Raw genomic sequence first — 27116 nt, forward strand, 5'->3', positions numbered from 1 at the left:
GCTCTCCGCCATAACCGGAACCCCCTCATCTATGCTCCACGGGGCAAACCGGTGATTATCACAGATTGGGGCCCACACCGATGCTCTCACTGCTCCCACACACCACCTCCACTGGCCCCAAACTCTCAGGGCCACCACCACCACGGGACTGGTGGAGTACCGTGCCGGCGGGAACAGCAGAGGCGCAGTTACCAACGCCCCCAAACTGGTGCCCTTGCATGAAGCCACCTCCATACACTCCCATGTCGGCCCCTCCTCCACCACTCACTTCCTGATCATGGCTATATTCGCCGCCCAATAATAGTTGCTAAAATTTCGCAGCACCAGCCCGCCCTCTCTCCGAATCAAGTATTACCTTCCTCACCCGCGGAGCCTTGCCCGCCCAGACGAAACCCATAATCACTCTGTTGACCCACTTAAAAAGGGACCGCGGAATAAAGATGGGGAGACACTGAAATACAAATAGGAATCTCGGGAGGACCGTCACCTTCACTGTTTGCACCCTCCCAGCCAGAGACAACGGAAGCGCGTCCCATCTCCGAAAATCAACTTCATTTGGTCTACCAGCCGGGCCAGATTCAATTTATGCAGCCGGTCCCATTCTCGGGCCACTTGGATGCCTAGATACCTAAAGCTTCCCCCTACTAACCTAAACGGCAGCTCTCCCAGTCGCCTCTCCCATTCCCCTCGCCTGAACCACAAACATCTCACTCTTTCCCATATTAAGCTTATACCCCGACAACTGGCCAAATTCCCCTAGAGTCCTCATGATTTATTCCATCCCCTCCATTGGGTCCGAAATGTACAGAAACAGGTCATCCACATAGAGTGAAACCCTGTGCTCCACCCCCCGTCCCTCCCCCGGACCAGTCCTCTCCAGCCCCTCGAGGCTCACAGAGCAATTGCCAACAGCTCAATAGCCAGCGCAAGCAACAGTGGGGAGAGAGGGCATCCCTGTCTCGTCCCTCGGTGCAGTCTAAAATAGTCCGAATTTGTCCTATTTGTCCATACACTTGCCACAGGAGCCTGATACAGTAACCTGACCCAGTCAAGAAAGCCCCACCCGAATCCGAACCGTCCCAGTATCTCCCACAGATAGTCCCATTTCTACACGATCAAAAGCCTTTTCTGCATCCATTGCGATCACTACCCCCACTTCCCCCTACCTTCCGGGGGCATCATGATCACATTTAACAGCCTTCCTACATTGGCCACTAACTGCCTGCCCATGGCAAACCCCGTCTGGTCCTCCCCAATAATGTCCGGAACACAATCCTCGATCCTGGAGGACAAGATTTTGGCCAGCAACTTGGCATCCACATTCAACAGGGATATTGGCCTGTGGGACCCACACAGCTCCGGGTTCTTGTCCCGCTTAAGAATCAGCAAACTCGTTGCCTGTGACATCGTTGAGTGAAAGCAAGCATCCAGCAGAGGGCAGCAGAGCAAAGCTACTGATCAGCTGTTCTGGGGGAATTTGCATACGTGCAGTGCGGTCAGCCTAAGTTGAAGGTGAACCGGCGAAGGAGACCCAAGGAGTTTGAGTGAAAGCAAGCATCCAGCAGAGGGCAGCAGAGCAAAGCTACTGATCAGCTGTTCTGGGGGAATTTGCATACGTGCAGTGCGGTCAGCCTAAGTTGAAGGTGAACCGGCGAAGGAGACCCAAGGAGTTTGAGTAAAAGCAAGCATCCAGCATAGGGCAGCAGAGCAAAGCTACTGATCAGCTGTTCTGGGGGAATTTGCATACGTGCAGTGCGGTCAGCCTAAGTTGAAGGTGAACCGGCGAAGGAGACCCAAGGAGTTTGAGTGAAAGCAAGCATCCAGCAGAGCAAAGCTACTGATCAGCTGTTCTGGGGGAATTTGCATATGTGCAGTGCGGTCAGCCTAAGTTGAAGGTGGTTTGTGGAAGGGCTGTTGGCAAGTGACAGTTAAACCCAAAACACTTTGTGAGTGTTTCCCACCCTACCTCCTCCTCTAACCAACCCCCCCACCCCACGGTGGTTGGGAAGCGGGAGCAGGGGCCTGTCGTGAAGGTGAGTGAGTGCCTTTAAATTTGCTTAACTTTCAGCGGGAGCAGGGTTTGAGGTAATATCAGGTAAGTTCTTCCTTTCTTTTTCTTTTTCTTGTTTTTTTTTAAATCTAGAGGTGATGTCAGGGAAGGCAGTACAATGCTCCTCCTGCAGAATGTTTGAGGTGAGGGACGCCGTCAGTGTCCCTGCTGATTTCATCTGTGGGAAGTGCACCCAACTCCAGCTCCTCAAAAACCGTGTTAGGGACCTGGAGCTTGAGCTGGATGAACTTCGGATCATTTGGGAGGCAGAGGGGGACATAGATAGGAGCTTCAGGGAAGTAGTTACACCAAAGACTGGAGATAGATGGGTAACTGTAAGAGGGACTGGGAAGAAGCAGTCAGTGCAGGGACCCCCTGCGGTCGTTCCCCTGAGTAACAAGTATACCGTTTTGGATACTTGTGGGGGGGACGACTTACCAGGGGTAAGCCATGGGGTACGGGCCTCTGGCACGGAGTCTGTCCCTGTTGCTCAGAAGGGAAGGGGGCAAAGGAGTAGAACATTAGTAATTGGGGACTCAATAGTCAAGGGCACAGATAGGAGATTTTGTGGGAGCGAGAGAGACTCACGTTTGGTATGTTGCCTCCCAGGTGCAAGGGTAAGTGATGTCTCGGATCGTGTTTTCCGGGTCCTTAAGGGGGAGGGGGAGCAGCCCCAAGTCGTAGTCCACATTGGCACTAACGACATAGGTAGGAAAGGGGACAAGGATGTCAGGCAGGCCTTTAGGGAGCTAGGATGGAAGCTCAGATTGAGAACAAACAGAGTTGTTATCTCTGGGTTGTTGCCCGTGCCACGTGATAGTGAGATGAGGAATAGGGAGAGAGAGCAATTAAACACGTGGCTACAGGGATGGTGCAGGCGGGAGGGATTCAGATTTCTGGATAACTGGGGCTCTTTCTGGGGAAGGTGGGACCTCTATAGACAGGATGGTCTACATCTGAACCTGAGGGGCACCAATATCCTGGGGGAGAGATTTGTTAGTGCTCTTTGGGGGGGTTTAAACTAATTCAGCAGGGGCATGGGAACCTGGATTGTAGTTTTGGGGTACGGGAGATTGAGAGTATAGAGGTCAGGAGCACAGATTTGACTTCGCAGGAGGGTGCCAGTGTTCAGGTAGGTGGTTTGAAGTGTGTCTACTTCAATGCCAGGAATATACGAAATAAGGTAGGGGAACTGGCAGCATGGGTGGGTACCTGGGACTTCGACGTTGTGGCCATTTCAGAGACATGGATAGAGCAGGGACAGGAATGGTTGTTGCAGGTTCCGGGGTTTAGGTGTTTTAGTAAGCTCAGAGAAGGGGGCAAAAGAGGGGGAGGTGTGGCGCTGCTAGTCAAGGACAGTATTACGGTGGCGGAAAGGATGCTAGATGGGGACTCTTCCTCTGAGGTAATATGGGCTGAGGTTAGAAACAGGAAAGGAGAGGTCACCCTGTTGGGAGTTTTCTATAGGCCACCTAATAGTTCTAGGGATGTAGAGGAAAGGATGGCGAAGATGATTCTGGAAAAGAGCAAAAGTAACAGGGTAGTTGTTATGGGAGACTTTAACTTTCCAAATATTGACTGGAAAAGATATAGTTCAAGTACATTAGATGGGTCGTTCTTTGTACAATGTGTGCAGGAGGGTTTCCTGACACAATATGTTGACAGGCCAACAAGAGGCGAGGCCACATTGGATTTGGTTTTGGGTAATGAACCAGGCCAGGTGTTAGATCTGGAGGTAGGTGAGCACTTTGGAAACAGTGACCACAATTCGGTGACCTTTACGTTAGTGATGGAAAGGGATAAGTATACCCCGCAGGGCAAGAGTTATAGCTGGGGGAAGGGCAATTATGATGCCATTAGACATGACTTAGGATGTGTTGGTTGGAGAAGTAGGCTGCAAGGGTTGGGCACACTGGATATGTGGAGCTTGTTCAAGGAACAGCTATTGCATGTTCTTGATAAGTACGTACCAGTCAGGCAGGGAGGAAGGGGTCGAGCGAGGGAACCGTGGTTTACCAAAGAAGTGGAATCTCTTGTTAAGAGGAAGAAGGAGGCCTATGTGAAGATGAGGCATGAAGTTTCAGTTGGGGCGCTTGATAGTTACAAGGAAGCGAGGAAGGATCTAAAGAGAGAGCTGAGACGAGCAAGGAGGGGACATGAGAAGTCTTTGGCAGGTAGGATCAAGGAAAACCCAAAAGCTTTCTATAGGTATGTCAGGAATAAAAGAATGACTAGGGTAAGAGTAGGGCCAGTCAAGGACAGTGGTGGGAAGTTGTGTGTGGAGGCTGAGGAGAAAAGCGAGATACTAAATGAATACTTTTCGTCAGTATTCACTCAAGAAAAAGATAATATTATGGAGGAGAATGCTGAGACCCAGGCTATTAGAATAGATGGCATTGAGGTGCGTAGGGAAGAAGTGTTGGCAATTCTGGACAAGGTGAAAATAGATAAGTCCCCGGGGCCAGATGGGATTTATCCTAGGATTCTCTGGGAAGCCAGGGAAGAGATTGCTGAGCCTTTGGCTTTGATTTTTAGGTCATCATTGGCTACAGGAATAGTGCCAGAGGACTGGAGGATAGAAAATGTGGTCCCTTTGTTCAAGAAGGGGAGTAGAGATAACCCCGGTAACTATAGGCCGGTGAGCCTAATGTCTGTGGTGGGTAAGGTCTTGGAGAGGATTATAAAAGATACGATTTATAATCATCTAGATAGGAATAATATGATTAGGGATAGTCAGCATGGTTTTGTGAAGGGTAGGTCATGCCTCACAAACCTTATCGAGTTCTTTGAGAAGGTGACTGAACAGGTAGACGAGGGTAGAGCAGTTGATGTGGTGTTTATGGATTTCAGTAAAGCGTTTGATAAGGTTCCCCACGGTCGGCTATTGCAGAAAATACGGAGGCTGGGGATTGAGGGTGATTTAGAGATGTGGATCAGACATTGGCTAGTTGAAAGAAGACAGAGAGTGGTAGTTGATGGGAAATGTTCAGAATGGAGTTCAGTTACGAGTGGCGTACCACAAGGATCTGTTCTGGGGCCGTTGCTGTTTGTCATTTTTATAAATGACCTAGAGGAGGGCGCAGAAGGATGGGTGAGTAAATTTGCAGACGACACTAAAGTCGGTGGAGTTGTAGACAGTGCGGAAGGATGTTGCAGGTTACAGAGGGACATAGATAAGCTGCAGAGCTGGGCTGAGAGGTGGCAAATGGAGTTTAATGTAAAGAAGTGTGAGGTGATTCACTTTGGAAAGAATAACAGGAATGCGGAATATTTGGCTAATGGTAAAATTCTTGGTAGTGTGGATGAGCAGAGGGATCTCGGTGTCCATGTACATAGATCCCTGAAAGTTGCCACCCAGGTTGATAGGGTTGTGAAGAAGGCCTATGGTGTGTTGGCCTTTATTGGTAGAGGGATTGAGTTCCGGAGCCATGAGGTCATGTTGCAGTTGTACAAAACTCTAGTACGGCCGCATTTGGAGTATTGCGTACAGTTCTGGTCGCCTCATTATAGGAAGGATGTGGAAGCTTTGGAACGGGTGCAGAGGAGATTTACCAGGATGTTGCCTGGTATGGAGGGAAAATCTTATGAGGAAAGGCTGATGGACTTGAGGTTGTTTTCGTTAGAGAGAAGAAGGTTAAGAGGTGACTTAATAGAGGCATACAAAATGATCAGAGGGTTAGATAGGGTGGACAGCGAGAGCCTTCTCCCGCGGATGGGGGTGGCTAGCACGAGGGGACATAGCCTTAAATTGAGGGGTAATAGATATAGGACAGAGGTCAGAGGTGGGTTTTTTACGCAAAGAGTGGTGAGACCGTGGAATGCCCTACCTGCAACAGTAGTGAACTCGCCAACATTGAGGGCATTTAAAAGTTTATTGGATAAGCATATGGATGATAAGGGCATGGTGTAGGTTAGATGGACTTTAGTTTTTTTTTCCATGTCGGTGCAACATCGAGGGCCGAAGGACCTGTACTGCGCTGTATCGTTCTATGTTCTATGTTCTATCATCGGAGGCAACACCCCTCTTTCCCTTGCCTCATTGAACATCCTCAACAACACCGGCCCCAATATCCCAGAGAACTTTTTATAAAACGCCACTGGGTACCCATCCGGACCCGGGGCTTTACCCGCCTGCATGGCCTTCAGACCCTCCACTATCTCTTCCAGCCCAGGTGGGGCCCCCAGCCCTTCTCCCAGCTCCCTGTCCACCTTTGGGAAATTCAGCCTCTCCAAAATAAATGCTGAGAGATAGGATTAACTGTCATATTGAAAGACATGGACTCATCAGGGATAGACAGCATGGATTTGTTTAAGGAATGTCTAGCCTCACTAATTTGATTGAGGAAGTAACATTCATTGAGGAAGTAACAAGAAGGGTTGATGAATGTAGTGCAGTGGATGTGTACGTGGATTTTAGCAAGGAGTTTGACAAGGTTCCACATGGCAGATTGGTCAGAAAAGTAAAAGCCCTTGGGATATAGGGAAATGTGGCAAACTGGATAAAAAGTTGGCTTAGTAACTGTAGTGATCTCTATATGCGCATGTACTCAAGGGATTAATGTGTAATCAGTAGCACCACATGATCACTAGAGAGCCGGACCAACAGGGGTATAAAAGACAACCACATTGGGTCTCTCGCTCTCTTGGGTGCACTGTGACCAGGGCAGTATCAGACTAGTTCAGATGGCTAGTGGAGTTACATATAGTTACTGTAGTTAGATCTTGTTAACCTTATCACTAGTATCAAAGTTAAAATAAAGAACTCATGCAATTATTGTTCTGGTTACACAACAAATCTTTTGTTACTATTGGACGAGTTTGAGTCTTCTTCATCGAGATTCAGAAGACCTCATCATTAACCAAGGATTAAGTAGCACATGTTACCTACCACACAGGTAACAAAACATGGTACCAGGTGGTTTGGCTTTAACAGAACTAGTTAGATTAGGTTAGGCAAAAAGAGAAGGAAATTCAGACCGGATATTCGACTGCGGAAGACTTCGGAGCAGATGGATCCTCAACAACTAAACAATTCAATGGACCACGTTCAAGTATCAATGCAGCTGAAATTTGATGGTAACTTAAGTAATAACTGGAAAATGATTATACAAAAATTCCAAGTATATATGGCAGCTAATAATTTAAACACGGTCTCTGAAGAAAGGAAAATAGCAATTCTACTCGTAAGAGCAGGACATGAAGCTGAGGAGAGCTATAACTCCTTTAATTTCTTGGAAGGTGAAGACAAAACTAAATTTAAAGTGATTATCGCAAAATTTGAAGAATACTGTAACTTTTGGCATAGATGCCAGAGAAACGGTGAGCCCATCACTGATTTTATCACAGACCTCCAGGTACTAGCACAAGGCTGCAGTTATGCTAATTACAAAGATGCTATAGTATTGGATCAATTAATTTGGGGACTATCTGAAAAAAATGTGAGGGAAGAACTTTCACAAAAAGAGTATTTAACATTAGAAATAACGAAACAAAAATGCCTTGCTTATGAACAAAAACAAAATCAATCCTTTGGGCGGAATTCTCCGCTCCCGGGAAAAATCGGGAGGGCCGTCGTGAACTCGGCTGAGTTTCATGATGGCCTCGGAGGCCGCTCCTCGCCCCCTATTCTCCCCTCCCGGCGGGGCTAGGAAGGGCGCACGGTAACTCTCGGCCGCGGGGGCGTCGTGCTGAGAATGACGCGGCCGGCATGCCTAATGACGTCAGCCGCGCATGCGCAGGTTGGCTGGCTCCAACCCGCGCATACGTGGCTGACGTCATGATGCTGATGGCACGAACCTGCGCATGCGTGGTGGCCGTCTTTCCCCTCAGCCGCCCCGCAAGACGTGGCGGCTTGATCTTGTGGGGCGGCGGAGAGGAAATAGTGCGTCCGATTTGGACGCCGGCCCGACGATCGGTGGGCACCGATCGCGGGCCTGTCCCCTCCCGAGCACAGTTGTGGTGCTCTTTCCCTTCTAGGCCACCTACAAGCCCCAAACGGGCTTCTCACTCCCATTTCACGACGGCAGCAACCAGGTGTGGTTGCCGCCGTCGTGAAACGGCCGCGAACGGCAGGCCACTCGGCCCATCCGGGTCAGAGAATCGCCGCTCGCCGTGAAAAACGGCAAGCGGCGATTCTTCCGAGCGGGGTGGGGGGGGGGGGGGAGAATTGCGGGGGGCATGAATTTTGTCGGGGGGCCCTCCCGTGATTCTCCCACGCCGCGTGGGTAGCGGAGAATCGCGCCCTTTGAGTCTTTACAAAGACAGAATTATTATCTAGAAAAAAAAATCCGTAAAAATGGCACAAATACTCACCACGAGGCAGAGGCAGAACCTTACTTGATGCAACAGCACTTTTTGATTGGCAGCCATCTTGAGCGAGAGCGTTCCGGCCAGTACGCACATGAGCACGACCTTAAAAGACGCAAACCGGCGAAACAGTCTTCTGCGCATTCGCGCATGCGCAGTTGTAAAAAGAGCGTCATGATGCCAGTTGACCCGGACCACGCCCAGTTAAAGGGGAAATGTCCGAAAATTAAAAAGAAGAGTTTTAAAGCCACAAAACACAACCTTTTCACCTCGAAGGACAGAACAATGCCTGAACTTCTACCACAGTTGAAAATAACCTCCGCAGCACCCTGGAACAAGCAATTTGCCCCACCCAAAGTGAAGAGCACAATGACAAATCCAAAATCAAAGAAGATGATTTGTTCATTGAAGAAGAAGAAAACGATGCCACACTGCGAGTGCTGAATAACTCCGTTGGCATCAGGAGCGTGCGACACCGAATTCATGACTCTGATCAAGGTAGTGCTACAGATCCAGACGATGACTACCTGGATAACGCACACCGAGTAGGCATCATCACACAGGTACCTCCGCCAATCTGATCTCGCAGTTGAACTTCAAGAGAATCAAGAAGGCTCCTTCCAGCTGCCTGCAAACTCCAGGACTACACTGACAATGCAATTAAGGCACTGGGGTCCTGCCATCTGACAGTGTCCAACCGACACAGACAGACAAGCTTACGCTACGAGATGGTTCAGCCAGATATGGCGCCCCTGCTAGGTGCGCACGCCTGCAAGCAACAGAACCTCATACGATGGGTCTACACCATGACGCCGTCTCATCCGGATCCTCAGCCCAGCATCGACGACATCCTGACCCACTAGTACAGGATTCTGCTGCAGCCTGATGCCAAGCCAGTGGTCCATGCACCATGAAGAGTCCCCGACTCCACACAGAGAGCAATACAAGCCCACAGAGAGTAGCCTGATGCCAAACCAGTGGTCCACACACCAGGAAGAGTCCACGACTCTGTTGAGAGCGTACAGATCGACTCCACAGCGAGACCACTGCATGACTCCACACAGGGAATGATACAAGCCTCCACAGCGAGCTCGTTGACAGGCTCCACAATTCCCCATAGCGAAGTCTATGCAAGAAAAAAACTATGACAGTCTACCAAGCTTATTTGCGCCACCAGAAAAAGACTATGAAAGTCTACCAAGCTCATTTAACCAACAAAAAGACACTGAATGTCTACCCACTGTACAGAGACAAGTGATGAAGAAATTACAATTCCTATACAAGATGTGCCAGATCACAGCGAGACTGACAGATCCCAGCTCGTCTCTACAGAAGGACTCAACAATCAGAGGAGGGCTACTCATGAGTCCAAAGAGACCACGCGAATAGAAATCTTGAAGATTTTGACTCCAGAAGAGGAGCATCACAACCCACAACAAAATGAAATCGTGAAGATTTTGACTCCAGAAGAGGAGCACCAAGACCCACAAGAGAATGAAATCTTGAAGATTTTGACTCCAGAAGAGGAGCACCAAGACCCACAAGAAAATGAAATTGTGAAGATTTTGACTCCAGAAGAGGAGCCCAAAGAAACCAAAGGTGATTCAAATGAACCAGAAATAACTCCAGAAGAGGAGCATAAAGAAATCAATGATGATTCAATTGAACCAGAAATAACTCTAGAAGAGGAGTACGAAGGAACATAGAACATAGAACAGTACAGCACAGAACAGGCCCTTCGGCCCTCAATGTTGTGCCGAGCAATGATCACCCTACTTAAACCCACGTAACCCGTATACCTGTAACCCAACAATCCCCCCATTAACCTTACACTACGGGCAATTTAGCATGGCCAATCCACCTAACCCGCACATCTTTGGACTGTGGGAGGAAACCGGAACACCCGGAGGAAACCCACGCACACACGGGGAGGACGTGCAGACTCCACACAGACAGTGACCCAGCCGGGAATCGAACCTGGGACCCTGGAGCTGTGAAGCATTGATGCTAACCACCATGCTACCGTGAGGCCCCTTATAATAACCTATTATTGTCACCAAGTATGAAGTATGAAAATCACCTGGTTGCTACATTCCGGCGCCTCTTCGGGTAAGCTGTTACGGGAGTTGAACCCGCGCTGTTGGCCTTGTTCTGCATCACAAAACCAGCTGTCTTGCCCACTGAGCTAAACCAGAAGCAAAGAAGAGGAATCAAATCCACCACAAATGACTGATGTCACCAACATCAATGCAATATCAGATAATTCTCACAATTTTCAAGAAGAAAGGCTCAATGTAACAGATACCACAACAGACACTGACACCAATAACTGTGACAATGATTCAAATCACCCACACAGAACATTTGAGTGCAGCAAAAACAACAAACACTGCAAGACACACAGCAGAAACAAGAACAACAACATCAACAACAAAAACAACATGCAGTGCAACAAGAACAACAAAGACAACAAGAAGCATAACAGAAACAACAAGCACGACAAGAAAAACGACAAGAACAGCAACAAAAACAACAAAAACAGAAACAACAAGCATGACAAGAAAAACGACAAGAACAGCAACAAAAACAACAAAAACAGAAACAACAAGCATGACAAGAAAAACCAGAACAACAGTGAAAACAAGAAAACAGAAACAACAAGCACAACAAAAACAACAAGAATGACAACAACAAGAAAGGCAATGAAAACAACAAACACAGAAACGACAGAAACAACAACAATAAACCAACAACCTGTACAACATGGTACAACTCTGCACATGAAGGACAATGCCACAGCACACTGCAAAACAATGACAAGACTACAAACATGCCATGGCATGACAAAGAATCTCACGAATTCACATCTGCTCCAGCACACCAGCTTTCAAGGCAGATGACACACTAGATCAATACCGCAAGCACAGTTAAAAGTCCAGGTCAGACAACAAAGGTGACATACAGAATCAATACCGCAAGCAAGGGAAAAAGTCCAGGTCAGACAACGATGTAATATAGAATCACTACCACAAGCATAGAGGAAAAAAAAAGAAAGTCTAAATCAGACAACAAAGTGATTTGACCATTCGAACACCTCATGATGACTGGATGGTCACTTAAACACAAGAACACTGATGACGTTCACAAAGGAATAACGACATCAACATCACCACTTCAACAACAGAAGAAGAAAGCAGCTCAACCAAACAAATTCATAAAGTTTGGACTCACAAACATTTTTATTAAGATTGGACTCATAAATATTAATTGGCTTTGTATAATCATCAATATCGTCACAACTTGTACAAAAGAACCTAAGAGACTAATGTATTAACATTTGATGGATTAACTCATTGATTTTATGTAATGCATTTGCAAACTGCATCCATTATGTTTGTTCAATTTTCTTTACAACATACTGAAAATATGTAACACGAATAAAAGGGGGATGTAGTGATCTCTGTATGTGCATGTACACAAGGGTTTAATGTGTAATCAGTAGCACCACATGATCACTAGAGAGCCGGACCAACAGGGGTATAAAAAGCAACCACATGGGGTCTCTCGCTCTCTTGGGTGCACTGTGACCAGGGCAATATCAGACTAGTTCAGATGGCTAGTGGAGTTGCGAAAAGTTACTGTCGTAGATCTTGTTAACCTTATCACTAGTATCAAAGTTAAAGGAAAGAATTCATACAATTATTGTTATAGTTACTCAATAAACCTTTTGTTACTACTGGACGAGTTCAAGTCTTTTTCATCGAGATTCAGAAGACCTCATCATTAACCAAGGATTGAGTAGCACATGTTACCTACCACACAGGTAGCTAAACAGTAACAGGAAACAAAGGACAATGGTCGATAGATACACTTGTGAATGGAAAGTTTTTTAAAGTGGTGTTCCACAGGGCTTGATCTAGGACTGTTTGTGCTGTATATTAACGATTTGCTCATGAATGGGGGAGCACAATTGGGAAATTTGCAGACGACACAAAGATTGGCTGAATGGTAGACAGTGTAGAGGATAGCTGTCTGCTCCAAAATGATACAGATGGGTTGGTAGAGTGGGCGATAAAGTGGCAGCTGGAACTTAACACAGAGAAGTGTGAGGTCATGCATTTAGGGAGGTCAAACAGTTATGGAAAGTACACAATACATGGGAATATACTAAGAGGGGTAGATAAAGTGAGAAATCTTGGCATACAGGTACACAGGTCCTTTAGGGCAGCAGTTCAAGTTGACAAGGTTGTAAAGAAAGCACATGAAATAATCTCCTTCATTGGCAGAGGCATGGAATATAAAAGTAAGGATGTAATGTTGGAATGTATAAAAGACCGGTGAGGCCACAACTGGAGTATTTTGTGGGCAGTTATGATCACCACATTACAGGAAGAACATAATTGCTCTGGAGAGAGTGTATAGGATGTTTACAAGAATGTTGCCAGAGCTTGTTGCACGTTTTACTTGAGTGTATCACGCGTTTATTGGAGTGTATTAACACGCCTCCGTTTAAAGGCCGTGTGCTTAACACTACTACAGCTCTGTGTGTGTATTTTCAGCTCGGAGTCGCCAGGTGCCGTATTTAGACACCTCACAAGTATTTCAAGGTCAGGTTCAAAGTAATAAAACTATACACCAATTAGTAAGTTCAAACGATTGATATTTATTATACAAATATAATAAATACGCATGCACACGCTAAAGACTAATACTTATTACTACTATTAAATGACTAAATACTTATCTAAGTAGGAACCAGCAAGGTCAGGGGACAAGGCCTTTGTTCCTTTCTGGGCTGCACCTTCTGTTCACTAATAGTCGAATACTGTATAAGTAATGCCGGGTTCACGTAGCGAGCGTCGTTTTGGCACTTACTGAACGATGGCTGGTGCTCAACGGCTGGTGATGGGAGACAGGATCAACGGCTGGAGTCGGAGTCAGGATACAACAGCAGATCTGGGCTGGAGTCAACAGCGGAGCCGGAGCAAAACAGCAACGGAGCCGGAGCACAACAGACAGAACCATGTGCGGGGTCTATCTTTATAGGGCCCCAATGTCCGTGCCTTTTTGGGGCGGGCCTTTACCTGCCATGTATCGATTGGGTCATTTCCCAATCGATGTCTTACAAATCCCCCAATCTGAGGGTCTCTTCTCGATGGGTGGGGCGGTCTCTAGGGTCTTTTGTGATGGATACTTCTGGTGCCGTTTCGTCTGGGCGTCCACTCAAAGTATCCATTCAAACCCAAATGTTGCTATTGTGTGTGCCCAGATCTGGATTGCCTCATTACTATGCAAAGCGTTTTGCTATTTACACCTTTGGTTGAGATCTTCCACCTGGCCATAAACTAGTTTCGCTACGTGCAGAATGCTAATTAGCCTTTGCAGACTGCTTGTCCTGGTTAAGACTGTTTTCTCCCTACAGTCTTAGCAGTTCTCCATTTTGTTAGCCCAGTGTCCATCTTAGGTGGCTACAAGCTAGAAAAGCATTTCTATTAGGAAAGATTGGATAGGTTGGGGTTATTTTCCTTGGAACAAAGAAGGCTCAGGGATGACTTAATTAAGGTGTACAAAATTGTGAGGGGAAGTGATAGAGTGGACAGGTTACAATTATTTCCCTTGGTGGAGAATTCAAGAACCAGGGGACATAGATTCACGAAACGTGGCAGAAGGTATAGTGGGGACATGAGGAAGACCTTTTTTACGCAGAGGGTAGTGAGAGTCTGGACTTCGCTGCCCGAGTTGGTGGTTGAGGCAGAGACCCTAAACTCAAGTGCTATAAGCTACAGGGCTATGATCAGGTGCAGAAAGGTGGGATTAGAAAGGGCACCTGGGTGTTCTTGGGCTGGCATGGACAATATGGACCGAGTAGCCTCCTTCTGTGCTGTAACATTTATGGTTCAATGTTGACTGAATCTCAAACGTAAAGACAGACGCAAATGCAGAAAACAGGCGCTTAGCAGCAGATTGTTGCTGCAAAGACATTATGTGCAGAAATTGTGGCAGATAGAGTCACATTGCACACACCTGTTGGAAAAAGAAACAAACTTCCAGGAAAAATTGCAGGAAGCAAGATCCGAATAAAGAAATGGCAAGCTGAATCAAGGGAAAAGTGTCCATGTGGTACAAAATGGACACGAGAAGGAACTCTATTCACATTCTGAAAATAACCTGCCATTAAATTTACCAGGTATTGCTGTTGCAACAAACCGATATTGGGTCACTTCATTACTGGCCGGCCGGCCAGTGTAGATGGTGCAGCTGTCTCACTGATGCCAGAAACTGTTTATTAAGCAAAGCTCCGGCATATTGTTCTGCAACCCTCGAAAATATTGTTAAAAACCTACACCGGGGAAGGTTCCAGTAAGTGGCTGTATTGATGTAACAGTGCAATTAAATTGACAAACAGCAGATTTGACCTCCGCAACCAAGATGCCACACTAAAGATTAAAAGATTATGGATGAAGAGTCCGAAAAGACAAATACAACATTTTCCAATCCTCAAGTGAATATCTGGGTTAGGTCATCGATGCCAAGGGTCTGCATAAGTCGCCTTCAAAAGTCACATCCATTACTGAGGCACATACAACTCAAACTGTCAACCAACGTCGATCTTCCTTAGGTTTACTAGATTACCATGGAAGGTTTGTCAGCAAGCAGAATGCAGAAGTGGGCATTGCTCTTGTCAGCACACACATACACAATCAAGTACCATCAGTCAACCCTTCATGGGAACGCTGATGGACTTTCCTGACTATCCGCACCAAATAGTTCATTGATATGCAGTTCATGTGGAAACATTTTCTACTTTGAGCAAGTAGATAAGTGCAGGACAGGTGAAGAAGCCTACCAGAAGTGAACCGGTACTGTCAGAGGTTATGGGCATGGTGCTTTGAGGCGAGGCTTCAGGAGCAAACCCCGAGTTAAAGCCATATTTCACCCGAAGACTTGAGTTAGCCTCACAGGCAGCTTGTGCCCTCTGGACAATGAGAGTCATCATTCCACCATTATTAAGAAAATGCGTGTTAAGCCAATTGCAGGAAGGCCACTGTGGTATTGGAAGGATGAAGCAGATGGCCAGGAGCTATTTCTGGTGGTCAGGGTTAGATGCCGAAATTGAGGAGAAGGCGAGAACATGTTAGTCTTCTGTAAAAGTATGGAACCTGTGACCATGAGCCTCCTTGCACCCAGGGGAATGGTCAGAAGAGGCATGACAACAGGTACCCCGGACCACTGGAAGGGCGCATGTTTTTCATTGTATGCGACTCTCACTCGGAATGGCCTGAAGTTGCTATCATGAAGTCAACATCATTGGAGAAAACAATTGAGAGATTGGGTGAAATATTCAGCAGATTGGTTACCCTGGACAACTGGTGAGTGATAATGGACCACAGTTCATATTTCAAGAGTTCATAAACTACTTGAAGGAGAATGGGATTCAACACATCTGGTCTGCTCCTTATCACCCTACAACAAATGGGCTGGCAGACTGTTTTGTACAGATGATGAAACATTTGTTAAAGTTAACCAGAGAACAATGTTCATTGCCTAAATACTTGAGTTAATTCCTGCTTATGTACTTGAATACTGTGCACTCAACAACCCAAGTTTCTCCAGTGTTGCTAATGGTTAAATGTCAACTACACACAGCATTCGATTTGCTAAAATCACCCAAGACAAAATAAATTGTCAAGAAAAAGCAGCAGGATCAGGTCATACGGTGGGAGAACAAAGCAAAATGTGTTTTCCACCAGGGTCACAACGTTTTGGCAAGAAATTATACTCAATTGAAAAGTAGATTCCTGCCCCCATCTTAGCATACAGAGGACTAGTTTCCTATGCCACACAAACTTAGTATGGAAAAGGCATGCAGATTAACATTTGGCAGCAAGAACCAATACCAAGAGAGAGTCCAAATCCAGCTGTACTAAAAGACAACTTGGACCTGCCCAAGAACCTGACACTAATCGAACCAACTGGAGATAACAGCACCTCGATTATGAATCAAACACGGAGTCAACCTCATATTACTACATTGACTCCGGTTAAGATAACCACTGACGCTCACACCAAGCCAAAGACACCAGAGGTTGCAGCAATTATTAAAAAGGAGATGCCTGTCATAATATCCACTCAAGTATATAATGAGATGCAGACAGGCAGTGATTGACACATAGGATGACCAATGAACACATAACACAGAACAACCAATCGCCAGACAAGACACCACCACTATCAAGCTCACAGGGCATTAAGACTCCCGCTCTTTTCGGGACACAGACACTGAGACAGTCAGAGTGGACAAGTCAGTGGACATTATTGCCATGCGGTAGCTGGTAAATCTGGTCAAGCCAGTAAGATGTTGTCAGTAGGATTAGTAGAGTGTCAACCCACAGCTGAACATGTACAGCAGTTCATTGTTTAAATAAAACCGTGTTGGATCACCTCCGGTGTTAGACGTTTGTTTCCAGCCTCCCTGCATCCAGTTGCAGTCAACGTCAAACCAACCTGCCTAACACATCAATGCCCAAGGGCAGTACGGTGATGCAGTGTTAGCACTGCTGCCTTATGGCACCAAGGACCCGGGTTTAATCCCGGCACCGGGCCACTGTTCGCATGGAGTTTGCGCATTCTCTCCGTGTCTGCGTAGGTCTCACCCCACAACCCAAAGATGTGTAGGATAGGTGGATTGGTCATGCTAAGTTGACCCTTAATTGGAAAAATAAAAAACATTTAAGAAGCAGATGCCTGACGTTTGCCGACAACTACACAGAGAACGACAACCTCCAGAATGTCTGACGCATTGACGATTGTTAATATACTGTTTATTGTGTCAGGGATCTTTGATTTACAGTGGAAGGAAACGTATATTCAAAGTGCTTTTACGGTTTCCTCACAAGCAGCCTTGTAGCTGGACAGGGTAATTATAAGAGAATGACTGCGTGATGTCATGGCATCTAACATGGCAGCCTGTAATGTTGACATCTTCTAAATAAAACTCAACATTTTGGTTGGACCTCCAAGGCCTGCAGACTGTCCCCCACAGTGAACTGCTTGACAGGGTAGATACGGAGATGTTGGGCTGGATTCTCCGTTTCTGAGACTAAGCCGGGACAGGATTTGTTGACTTTTATGACAGCAAAACTGGCACAGAACCTGGACCGATTCAGCAACTGTGGAGGGGCTAGCACCGGTGCCATGTGGAACACAATCGATTCCAATGAAAAACAGTGCAGGATTCACTGAATCCTTGGTTGACACTCTGGAGGCTGACAAGCTGCAGCGGCATATACACATTACAATCCCCGCACACACTCATCCCAGCCAACAAGGTTGCAGTGGAGAATTCCCATCCCGCTGATGGGTCATCTGAGGCCAGAGGGCACCTTGGGGGAGTGTCCTGGGTAGGGGGACACATATATGACCTGTGACCCTACGTTCACAGTGGGCTGTCAGCAGCGTGCACAGCTGCATGGCTGCCTTGCAGGCTGCGGCAATGGTGTTCCATGACTGTCCACCCGACCCCACAGCCCATCTCCTGGCCACTCCCCGCTATTCTCCTGACCCTGGCAGAAGCCCCCCAGACAGCGGCACGACTGTCAGCAAACAGTCAAGGGGACAGCAGGGTAGCATGGTGGTTAGCATAAATGATTCACAGCTCCAGGGTCCCAGGTTCGATTCCCGGCTGGGTCACTGTCTGTGTGGAGTCTGCACGTCCTCCCCCTGTGTGCGTGGGTTTCCTCCGGGTGCTCCGGTTTCCTTCCACAGTCCAAAGATGTGCGGGTTAGGTGGATTGGCCATGCTAAATTGCCCGTAGTGTCCTAATAAAAGTAAGGTTAAGGGGGGGGTTGTTGGGTTACGGGTATAGGGTGGATACGTGGGTTTGAGTAGGGTGATCATGGCTCGGCACAACATTGAGGGCCGAAGGGCCTGTTCTGTGCTGTTCTATGTTCTAAACTATGGTGACGTTGGACACTTTCCGTACCCCTCTCTCTCCCTCAGCAGCTATGACATTGGTTTCACGATTTTTAAAAGCATAAGTTAATTGCGCCGTCGGGAACTCGGCCAATCAGAGGTGGAGAATCTCGGAGGCCCCGGAGAATACCCAATCAGGCCCGCCAATGACATGCAAACGCTTTCTACCATATGTGCGTTCCACAATGCATTGACGCCGCTGTTGAGGGGACGGAGAATTGTGATTGGGTGTCAAATCAGCGTCTGCCATGATTTTGGCGTCAGAACCTATTCTCCGCTCAATCACTTTTCCTGATTTCCCGCCCCCTGTATCCCCCAGCTGTGGACTCTCGAACACAGGGACACAGTTTCAGGATAAGGGATTGATCATTTTTGAGATTAGGAGACATTTCTTCACTCAAAGACTTGTGAATTTTGGAATTCTCTCCCCGAATGTTGTGGTCGCTCCATCATTAAATATATTTAAGACTGAGATGGACAGATTCTTGGTGTCTCAGGGAATCAAGGGATATGGGAACACTAAATGGCAGAGCAGGCTCGATGGCTACTCCTATTTCATATGTCCTATAAATTAGGCCACACAGCACCTCTTTTAAGACATTAATCGGTCTACTAAGTTCCAATATATCAGGCAGGATGCATGCGCACATGCCCACCCTGTGCTTACATCTTCTCTGCTGTAGGTGATAGGATCTATGCATATAGAAATAAGCAACCGAATAACAATGTGAAAACTGATTTATATTGAGGCAGCCAGTTCCAGCTGTAATCAGTGTCATGATATGCAGACATGCAGATAATGATATACAGACAGGCACAGACAGGCAGCTAATCAACACAGAGAACAGGACATGACCAATGAGCAAGCAGGACACTCAGGGGTGGTAGCTCACCATAAAAGGCACAAGGCACTCACACTCCGCCTCTTTCCACTGATGAACATCTACAGAGTGAGTCAGGGTGTATGTACAGTATCACACCTCCAGCACATGGCTAAGAGCTAGTCTGGTTCAGTCAGACAGAGTAACCACACTTAGGTTAGCCAAGAGTTGAACTCATGGAGAACTGTGCTAACTGTGATACTGGTTCAATAAAACAGATTGAACTAACTTCAAGGTCTGGAGTATCTTTTGGTTAAAGCAGCATCCAGTTGCAGCCTGTGTTATCCCAGAGTAAATAACACATCAATCAGGAAAACCAAACTTTGGGTTATATTTTTGATATATGTATCTCCCGATTCCACAGTCAAAAGAACAAGGCTGGGTACCTCTTCCTCTTCTCTACTACTCCCCCGGCACCCCACCCCCCACCCCCATCCATTCCACCCCACCAGCTTTCAAATTTCCCAGCTCTCCCTGATCTAGGATCCCCTTGCCTGGTTTTGACTTACCTGGCAGAGACTGCAATGCTAGCTCAGTCTTGCATCACCCCTTACTGGGTGTGGGGGCTCCTGGTGCCTTTCAGCAATATGGGACTGAGACAGAAGGTCTGTGACCCAATACGGAGGGCATTCAGGTCCTCTCCATCGAGGTGCAGGTGTCATACCCTGTCCTCACTGTGCTCAAGCCAATTTTAATAACATCTAAAATACCAAAACATTAACAATTTCAAAATTGGCTGAATCATATAGTAAAACATTGTGAACATGGGAGGACCTTTTGATTTAATAGCATATCAAACAGATAAATGTCTGCTAAATTGAATTCCTTTTTGGATGAAACGAGCCATACTTGAGGGAGGGAATGTTATTTTTTTGTCTGTGATGTGGCAGTTTGAATAAGATTGTTACAAGGAGCTCACAGTGTGAAAGTAATCTCTGCCCACAGCAGTCTTTCAGCAGTGCTGCAATATGGGAAGCAACAGGAACGCAGCGTGCACCACTCTCAGATCTGTAAGTCAGGTTACTTCACAGAATGATAATACAAGAATCTTGAGTTTTTGTATTTTATTCATAAAAACAGATTCGCAACAATTTATTAAAAATTGATTCATGCAGTATAAGGGTACAAGAAACCTCCTGTCCATTTACAGTTTATCCTGGCAGTTCCAGTCTAGTTTAAAGCATTTGTGCACGAATATGATTTGGAAAATGCCATTAGGGGCACAGCCTTCTCCATAAATTTACCCTTTTTTGCTGCTGTATAAAAGAACAGAAACATTAAATAACTATATTACTTTGTGGGTCTTTGATATTGGCAGGAAATAAAAATGTTTCCTTACGGGAAAGAACTACTGTATCATTAAGACAGAAATGTACTGCATGGTTTAAACCTAATAAACTGCACACAGTCAGTATTCACAGACAGTCACAGATACACACGCTCACCTCCAAGTCCAATACTTTTTTTTTGTTTTTTCCTGCTATGTTAGAATAATATTTCTACAGAGAACTTGTGTATACATTATATACAATAATCAGTCCTCCTTCCATGTGATGAACTGTCTTCAAAAATAAACCTGGTTAGAAGTTGAGTTAAGGAGGCAGGGAAATACATTAACAGCCAGTGTTGCCATTCAGAATACCAGAAAACAGCATTTCTTCACAACGTTGATTAACGTTGGGCGGCACAGTGGTTAGCACTGCTGCCTCACAGCACCAGGGACCCGGGTTTAATTCCGACCATGGGTGACTGTCCGTGTGAAGTTTGCACATTCGACCCGCGTCTGCGTGGGTTTCCTCCGGGTCCACAGGTTTCCTCCCACAGTCCCAAGATGTGCAGGTTAGGTGGATTGGCCATGCTAAATTGCCCCAGAATGTCCAAAACGTTAGGTCGAGTTACAGGGATATGGCGGGGCATGGTGGGGCTCTCTGTCGGAGGGTTGGTGCAGATTCGATGGGCCGAATAGCCTCCTGCACTGTAGGAATCCTATGAAAAGCTTATTACTGGTTTATCAGTGCACTGAGCATGCTCCTTTGACATAGATGAACATGGGATTGTGCAACCTTTACAGAAATGGGGAGTGTAAACCTAAACTTCAATGGGGCCTTTTGGACACAATCAGAATCGAAGTTATAACATACAACCATTGATTGTTGTGGTAGCAGTAAAACACCAATCTCTCATTCAGATGCTTCTCCATTGTAGTCGAGATGAGTTCCTAGTACATGTTGCCTGCAAGTGAGGGCTCAAAACCACACTTGTCAGTCGTCTCATTGATCAACTAGGCACCATCTTCTCTCAAGGGGCAATAAGTGGCATCTGGTAAGGATCTAATTTGAGTTCAAGGTGACGCATGGGAAATGGCACAGAGCCAATTCTCTTGAGACAAAACTCTAAATTCAATACCTGAGCCAGATATTTCCTCTAAAGTGCTGCAGATGCTTGAAAGTGGATTCAGTTCACTCGGGGAATCTAGTGGAGTATACTTGTCATGGGCATTGAGATTTCCCCCCACTTGGATGCAGATAATCCACAAGACTAATTCCCTAACAGGAAGTATAGTCCAAGCTGGACACTTAACTGGAGGCTGACCAGTGTTCTGTGTCAGTGGGCGACTCAATCTCAGCTGGTTAAAAAAAAACAAGCAGTACCACCACACTCACTTGGAGATCCCAAAAGCTTTGCTATTGCTCACCTTCTCTTAAATTCTGATGGTGTCGCTGAATGGGGTCTACCCCGCTGGGGACAGAATATGCACTGTATACCAGGCAAACAAGATCTGCATGATTTGAATTTGGAGATTGTCAACCAGGGTGTCACATTTCTGTACATGTCAGATACCTAGCTGACGATAAGCAAAGGTCATAAGTCACGTTGTAGCTCAACTTGCACACAGTATATCTTTTTGATTATACCTTGGACTTTAGCTTCAAAACAGATTCTGTTTAATCATCTTTTTGTACTGCCTAAATGTGTACTTTGTCACAACAATACGATAATCTCTTTCTTGGCTGCCCATTCAGCAGATTGCCTGCTGAAGTCAGTTGGGGAAAGTAATGATTTGTTTTTCACATGTGACAGCCTTTCAACTAGTCATATGTAGTATTTTGACAAGGATATAATAAATCCGCACCTAGAGTGAGATAGCTGAGCAAAGATACTGATAGGCATATGGGAAAACAGAGGCGGAGAGTGAAACATATCCACATCAAATCCGTTTATCTCTTGTTTTCAGTATTTGAACTAAGAAAACTCATCACTTGTTCTCTCTTGTTCAACCAGGAACTGACTACCTCCACATGTCTACTGGTATCACTCAAGTTCTGATTTGATGAGTAAACACCAGTTTCAGTCTGTAGTACTACAAATGTACATCAAAACCAGAAATCATCAACTTGCGAGCAACAGATAACAAGTTTTATCAGGACAAAGGACGCAAGCAAGCCAGAATATTTTTAATTGGCAAACCTAACTCTTTATGAAACTGCTAGCAAAACCACTTCTACACCAACCTATATACTGTCCACTTACCATGTTCAAAAGACCCCTGTGACTTATCGGAATGTGTCTTCCTAAATCAGGCAGACGTTTCTACAACAGAAACGTACTTCTACAGTGGACATATTTATTACAAAGCTTCATTTTCCATATCAAAATTTGCCAAGGGGGTTAGTACAGAATGCTTCTTTTGTGTGTTCATGTGCAGAAATAGTGACAATATTTGCTTATATGCTACAATTGAAACCTATATTTATATACTTGATTTTGTTTGAAGTGTGAACCATTATTATGTATCAAATTTTGCATAGCAACTCAATTTTCTCCCTTCATGATTGTGACATTAAAAAACCATTGTGCAGCTTCGATAAAACTCCAGTCCCTGCTTCCTTAAGAAAACCTGTCACTCTTTCTGGGGAGGAAACGTACATCCAGTTTATGCAGAAACAAAAACTTCACAGATAAGGCTACAGGTCAGATTCAGGACATCTCCCAAGACCACACAAACTGGCTCAGGAACTCAGTAGTGTCTGTTTCAAATGCCTATTCCTCTGTGGTAAGGAGAGCGTGCATCGTGTACGTAGCAGAGAACTAGGTGGAGTACACAGTCCAAACACTTGAGTACTCTTCAGTTCAGGCTACAAAACCTCTTCTTTACAGGCCGGAAACCATGACTCGAAATGGTGGCTGCACATGTCTGTGCCGTGGACTGGCACTAGGACTAACACACGGACTGGCACAACTAGCATCAACTCCACCTATTGATGGCAGGTAGGCGTGATGAAGAATTGGTAGCTGCAAAGACAGTCTGCGTTGTATACTGAAAAAGAAAATATAAAGTTACTAATCATCATTTATAGGACATTTGCCAAGAAATTCAAATTCATCACTAGCTACAGCAGTAAAGTCTGTTTAAGTAATTATTTTTATTAACTTGGTTGTAAAACTTGCTAGCTTGATGCTCTTATTATTCTTTGATTGGTGCCTGTAGATGTAGATCACCAATACTATCAAAGAAAAGAAGAGATAAAACCTCTGTGTTTCCACAATTGCAGGAAAGATGGGCGGCGCGGTGGCACAGTGGTTAGCACTGCTGCTTCACAGCGCTGGACCCATGTTCAATTATGACCTTGGGTGACTGTGGAGTTTGCACTTTCTCCTTGTGTCTGCGTGGGTTTCCTCCGGGTGCTCCGGTTTCCTCCCACAGTCCTAAGATGTGCAGGTTAGGTGGATTGGCCATGCTAAATTGCTCCTTATTGTCCAAAGGTTAGGTGGGGTTATGGGAATAGAGTGGGCGAGTGGGCCTAGGTGGGGTGCTCTTTCAAAGGGTCGCTGCAGATTTGAGGGGCTATATGGAGTCCTGCACAGTTGGTATTCTATGAAGGTAACCTTGTCTCTTCTTCATTGAATCTATTCGAGTTTGCTATTTGCTCTTTTACATCATTTTCCATTTATTGCTTCTTTAATTTGCTAGCCGTTCTATCACTGGAGTGCAGTCAACTTTGATTCTTGGTCATTCAGGTAAAGTACCACCTTGTATTTTTCCACACACAGCAAGAAGAACAAAGAACAAAGAAAAGTACAGCACAGGAACAGGCCCTTAGGCCCTCCAAGCCTGCACCGACCATGCTGCCGGTCAAAACTAAAATCTTCTACACGTCCTGGGTCTGTGTCCCTCTATTCCCACCCTATTCATGTATTTGTCAAGATGCCCCTTAAACGTCACTATCGTCCCTGCTTCCACTACCTCCTCCGGCAGCGAGTTCCAGGCACCCACTACCCTCTGTGTCAAAAACTTGCTTCATACATCTCCTCTAAACCTTGCCCCTCACACCTTAAACCTATGCCCCCTAGTAATTGACCCCTCTACCCTGGTAAAAAGTCTCTGATTATCCACTCTGTCTATGCCCTTCATAATATTGTAGACCTCTACAAGGTTATCCCTCAACCTCCTTCGTTCCAGTGAGAACAAACCAAGTTTATTCAACCTCTCCTCATAGCTAATGCCCTCCGTACCAGAGGAAAGAGAAACTGAAGCAGAAAAAGAAAGAGGAGTTCAGCAACACATGAATAGCAGAGAGAGATATCTCTAGTTTGCTGTGTGAATTTCCACAAGTGATTGGTGAGTTATAGCATCATAGAATCGCTACAGTGCAGGAAGAGGCCATTCAGCCCATCAAGTCTGCACTGACAGTCGGAAAGAATGCTCTATCCAGGCCAACTCCCACACCCTATCCCAATAATGCCATCTAATCTTAGGACACTGAGGGGCAATTTAGCATGGCCACTTCACTTAACCTGCACTTCTTTACATTGTGGAAAGAAACTGGAGCACCTGGAGGAAACCCACGCAGATACAGGGAGAATGTGCAAACTCCACGCAGTCGGCAAGTTATGTATTGAATTTGGTACAAGGACATATTTTTATTTGAAGGCCCAGAAGTTCAGGTTATTGCTGGAGATGGCACCATGATAGGGGCAAGCTTCAGTGTCATGGCCTGCACTACACAGATCAGCTGCTACTTTCCAGCAAAGATATATTACCCCCTGGATGTGGGAAATGGGTGCACAAATCACTTAACATTTTTCTTCGTCTGCCAGAGTTTCCTCAGTAACTAAAATTTATTTTTGGGAATTTGACTTACAATCAAATGAATGCTCAGGAATTCACAAGAAAATAATTTTCAACTGTCCCAGTCCCAAGCAAGAAGCCTTTGTGCCATGCTAGTGGTAATTCTTCACTGGTTAATGCATCTGTAAAGATTGCTGGGTAAAGGAATAGCGGACATTTGAACCATCTTCTTGAATTTGTATTAGTCTTTCCTAACTTTTTGTCTGATGCAAAATATTTTATTTTTCTTGATTTAATAAATATTTTATTATTTGTATTAAAAGTTCATCAGCTACCTTCTATGAATTTGTTCAGTTACTTTCCCCACGCTTTCTAAAAAATAAGTTAGGATCTAACAAGCCAGGTTTCACTCTAGGATTTGACTTGTCCAGTGTTGACAGCAGCTAGCATCATAACATGGCACTTTATCACTTTGTGAGTGTAGGCCACATTTGAACACTGCCAGGAGTGACAGGATGGGAAATTGGCCAGCTCCTGTGCGGGACCTAATGGTAGATTGGGTCTGTGAGAGCAGTTGATCCAGAGGTGATTGAGCACAGGCTGTCAGCAGACCATAATATTTTCTGGAGCTAAAAGGAGCACCCTCACTTTTTCTGGCCTCACAAACATTTCTCTCGAAACAAAATCAGGTTGGCATCTTTCAGATATCCTCCAGATACAGGACCTTGGACTGCTAATGCATATAGAACATTAAAGAGGCAGTCAGATGCTGTTATAATGGAATTATTCGGCTTCTATGGAAATATCTTGGACTCTTGCAGGCAAACAAAATCAAATTAATCGAAGCAGGAAGCCAGTTTCAGAATGTGTACAACAATAAAATGGGTATTTTCTACAAGATGTGTCTCATATTTGTCCATATGCAGATTTGGTCACAAACTAGGCATGTTTCAAACAAGAAACCTCTTGCCTGAAGCAAGACGGAGCAGCAGGGTAGCATTGTGGATAGCACAATTGCTTCACAGCTCCAGGGTCCCAGGTTCGATTCCGGCTTGGGTCACTGTCTGTGCGGAGTCTGCACATCCTCCCCGTGTGTGCATGGGTTTCCTCCGGGTGCTCCAGTTTCCTCCCACAGTCCAAAGATGTGTAGGTTAGGTGGATTGGCCATGCTAAATTGCCCGTAGTGTCCTAAATTGTCCTTAGTGTTGGGTGTGGTTACTGGGTTATGGGGATAGGGTGGAGTTGTTGACCTTGGGTAGGGTGCTCTTTCCAAGAGCCGGTGCAGACTCGATGGGCCGAATGGCCTCCTTCTGCACTGTAAATTCTATTTAAAAATATCAATGGGACCTGTAAGCTACCAGTAACCATTATCCCACAAAATGCATCATGCAACAAGCTTTCAAAAATCTTTCCCTGAATTCTCTCGAAATGTTACGAGAAACATCAAGTTGCTTATACATTAGTTTTATTCTCACTTTCTGCCACACATTGCAGCATTTTCAGCAACAGTAACTTCTCATAAAGGCTACCCTAATTATGGTAAACACGGCAGACTTCAGCAGATAAAAGGCTCAGAGTAAGGCCATCACAAATATCTACTTCCTCCTCCATGTGACACTGGTACAGCATATGAACCAGGCTATAATGGAGAATCTCAAGTTGAGGCCAAACACATTGCTGTCATCCTCTGCCACAGTGGCAGAAGAAAAAGCTGGTCTGATAGGGGATCTCAAGGTTATCAGTATGCAGATCATCTAGTGGATGGTATTGGAATAGAACAGTTCCTCAATGTTGAAACTATTGATGCTGATTATCCAAGCTGATATCTCTGTGAATT

General features: G+C 45.6%; 1 protein-coding gene across 1 annotated transcript in view; it reads right to left on the reverse strand.

The window, feature by feature from the left end:
- Window positions 1–20258: 20258 nt before the first annotated feature.
- gabbr2 (gamma-aminobutyric acid (GABA) B receptor, 2) overlaps window positions 20259–27116 on the reverse strand; it is a 1146382-nt gene continuing 1139524 nt past the window's right edge. Inside the window, exon 19 of the mRNA XM_038797583.1 lies at window positions 20259–23527. Coding sequence (XP_038653511.1) covers window positions 23362–23527 — 166 coding nt within the window. The 3' untranslated portion in view covers window positions 20259–23361. The remainder of the gene's footprint in view (window positions 23528–27116) is intronic.

Source organism: Scyliorhinus canicula, chromosome 5 (genome assembly GCF_902713615.1).
Source record: "Scyliorhinus canicula chromosome 5, sScyCan1.1, whole genome shotgun sequence".
Lineage (NCBI taxonomy): Eukaryota > Metazoa > Chordata > Chondrichthyes > Carcharhiniformes > Scyliorhinidae > Scyliorhinus > Scyliorhinus canicula.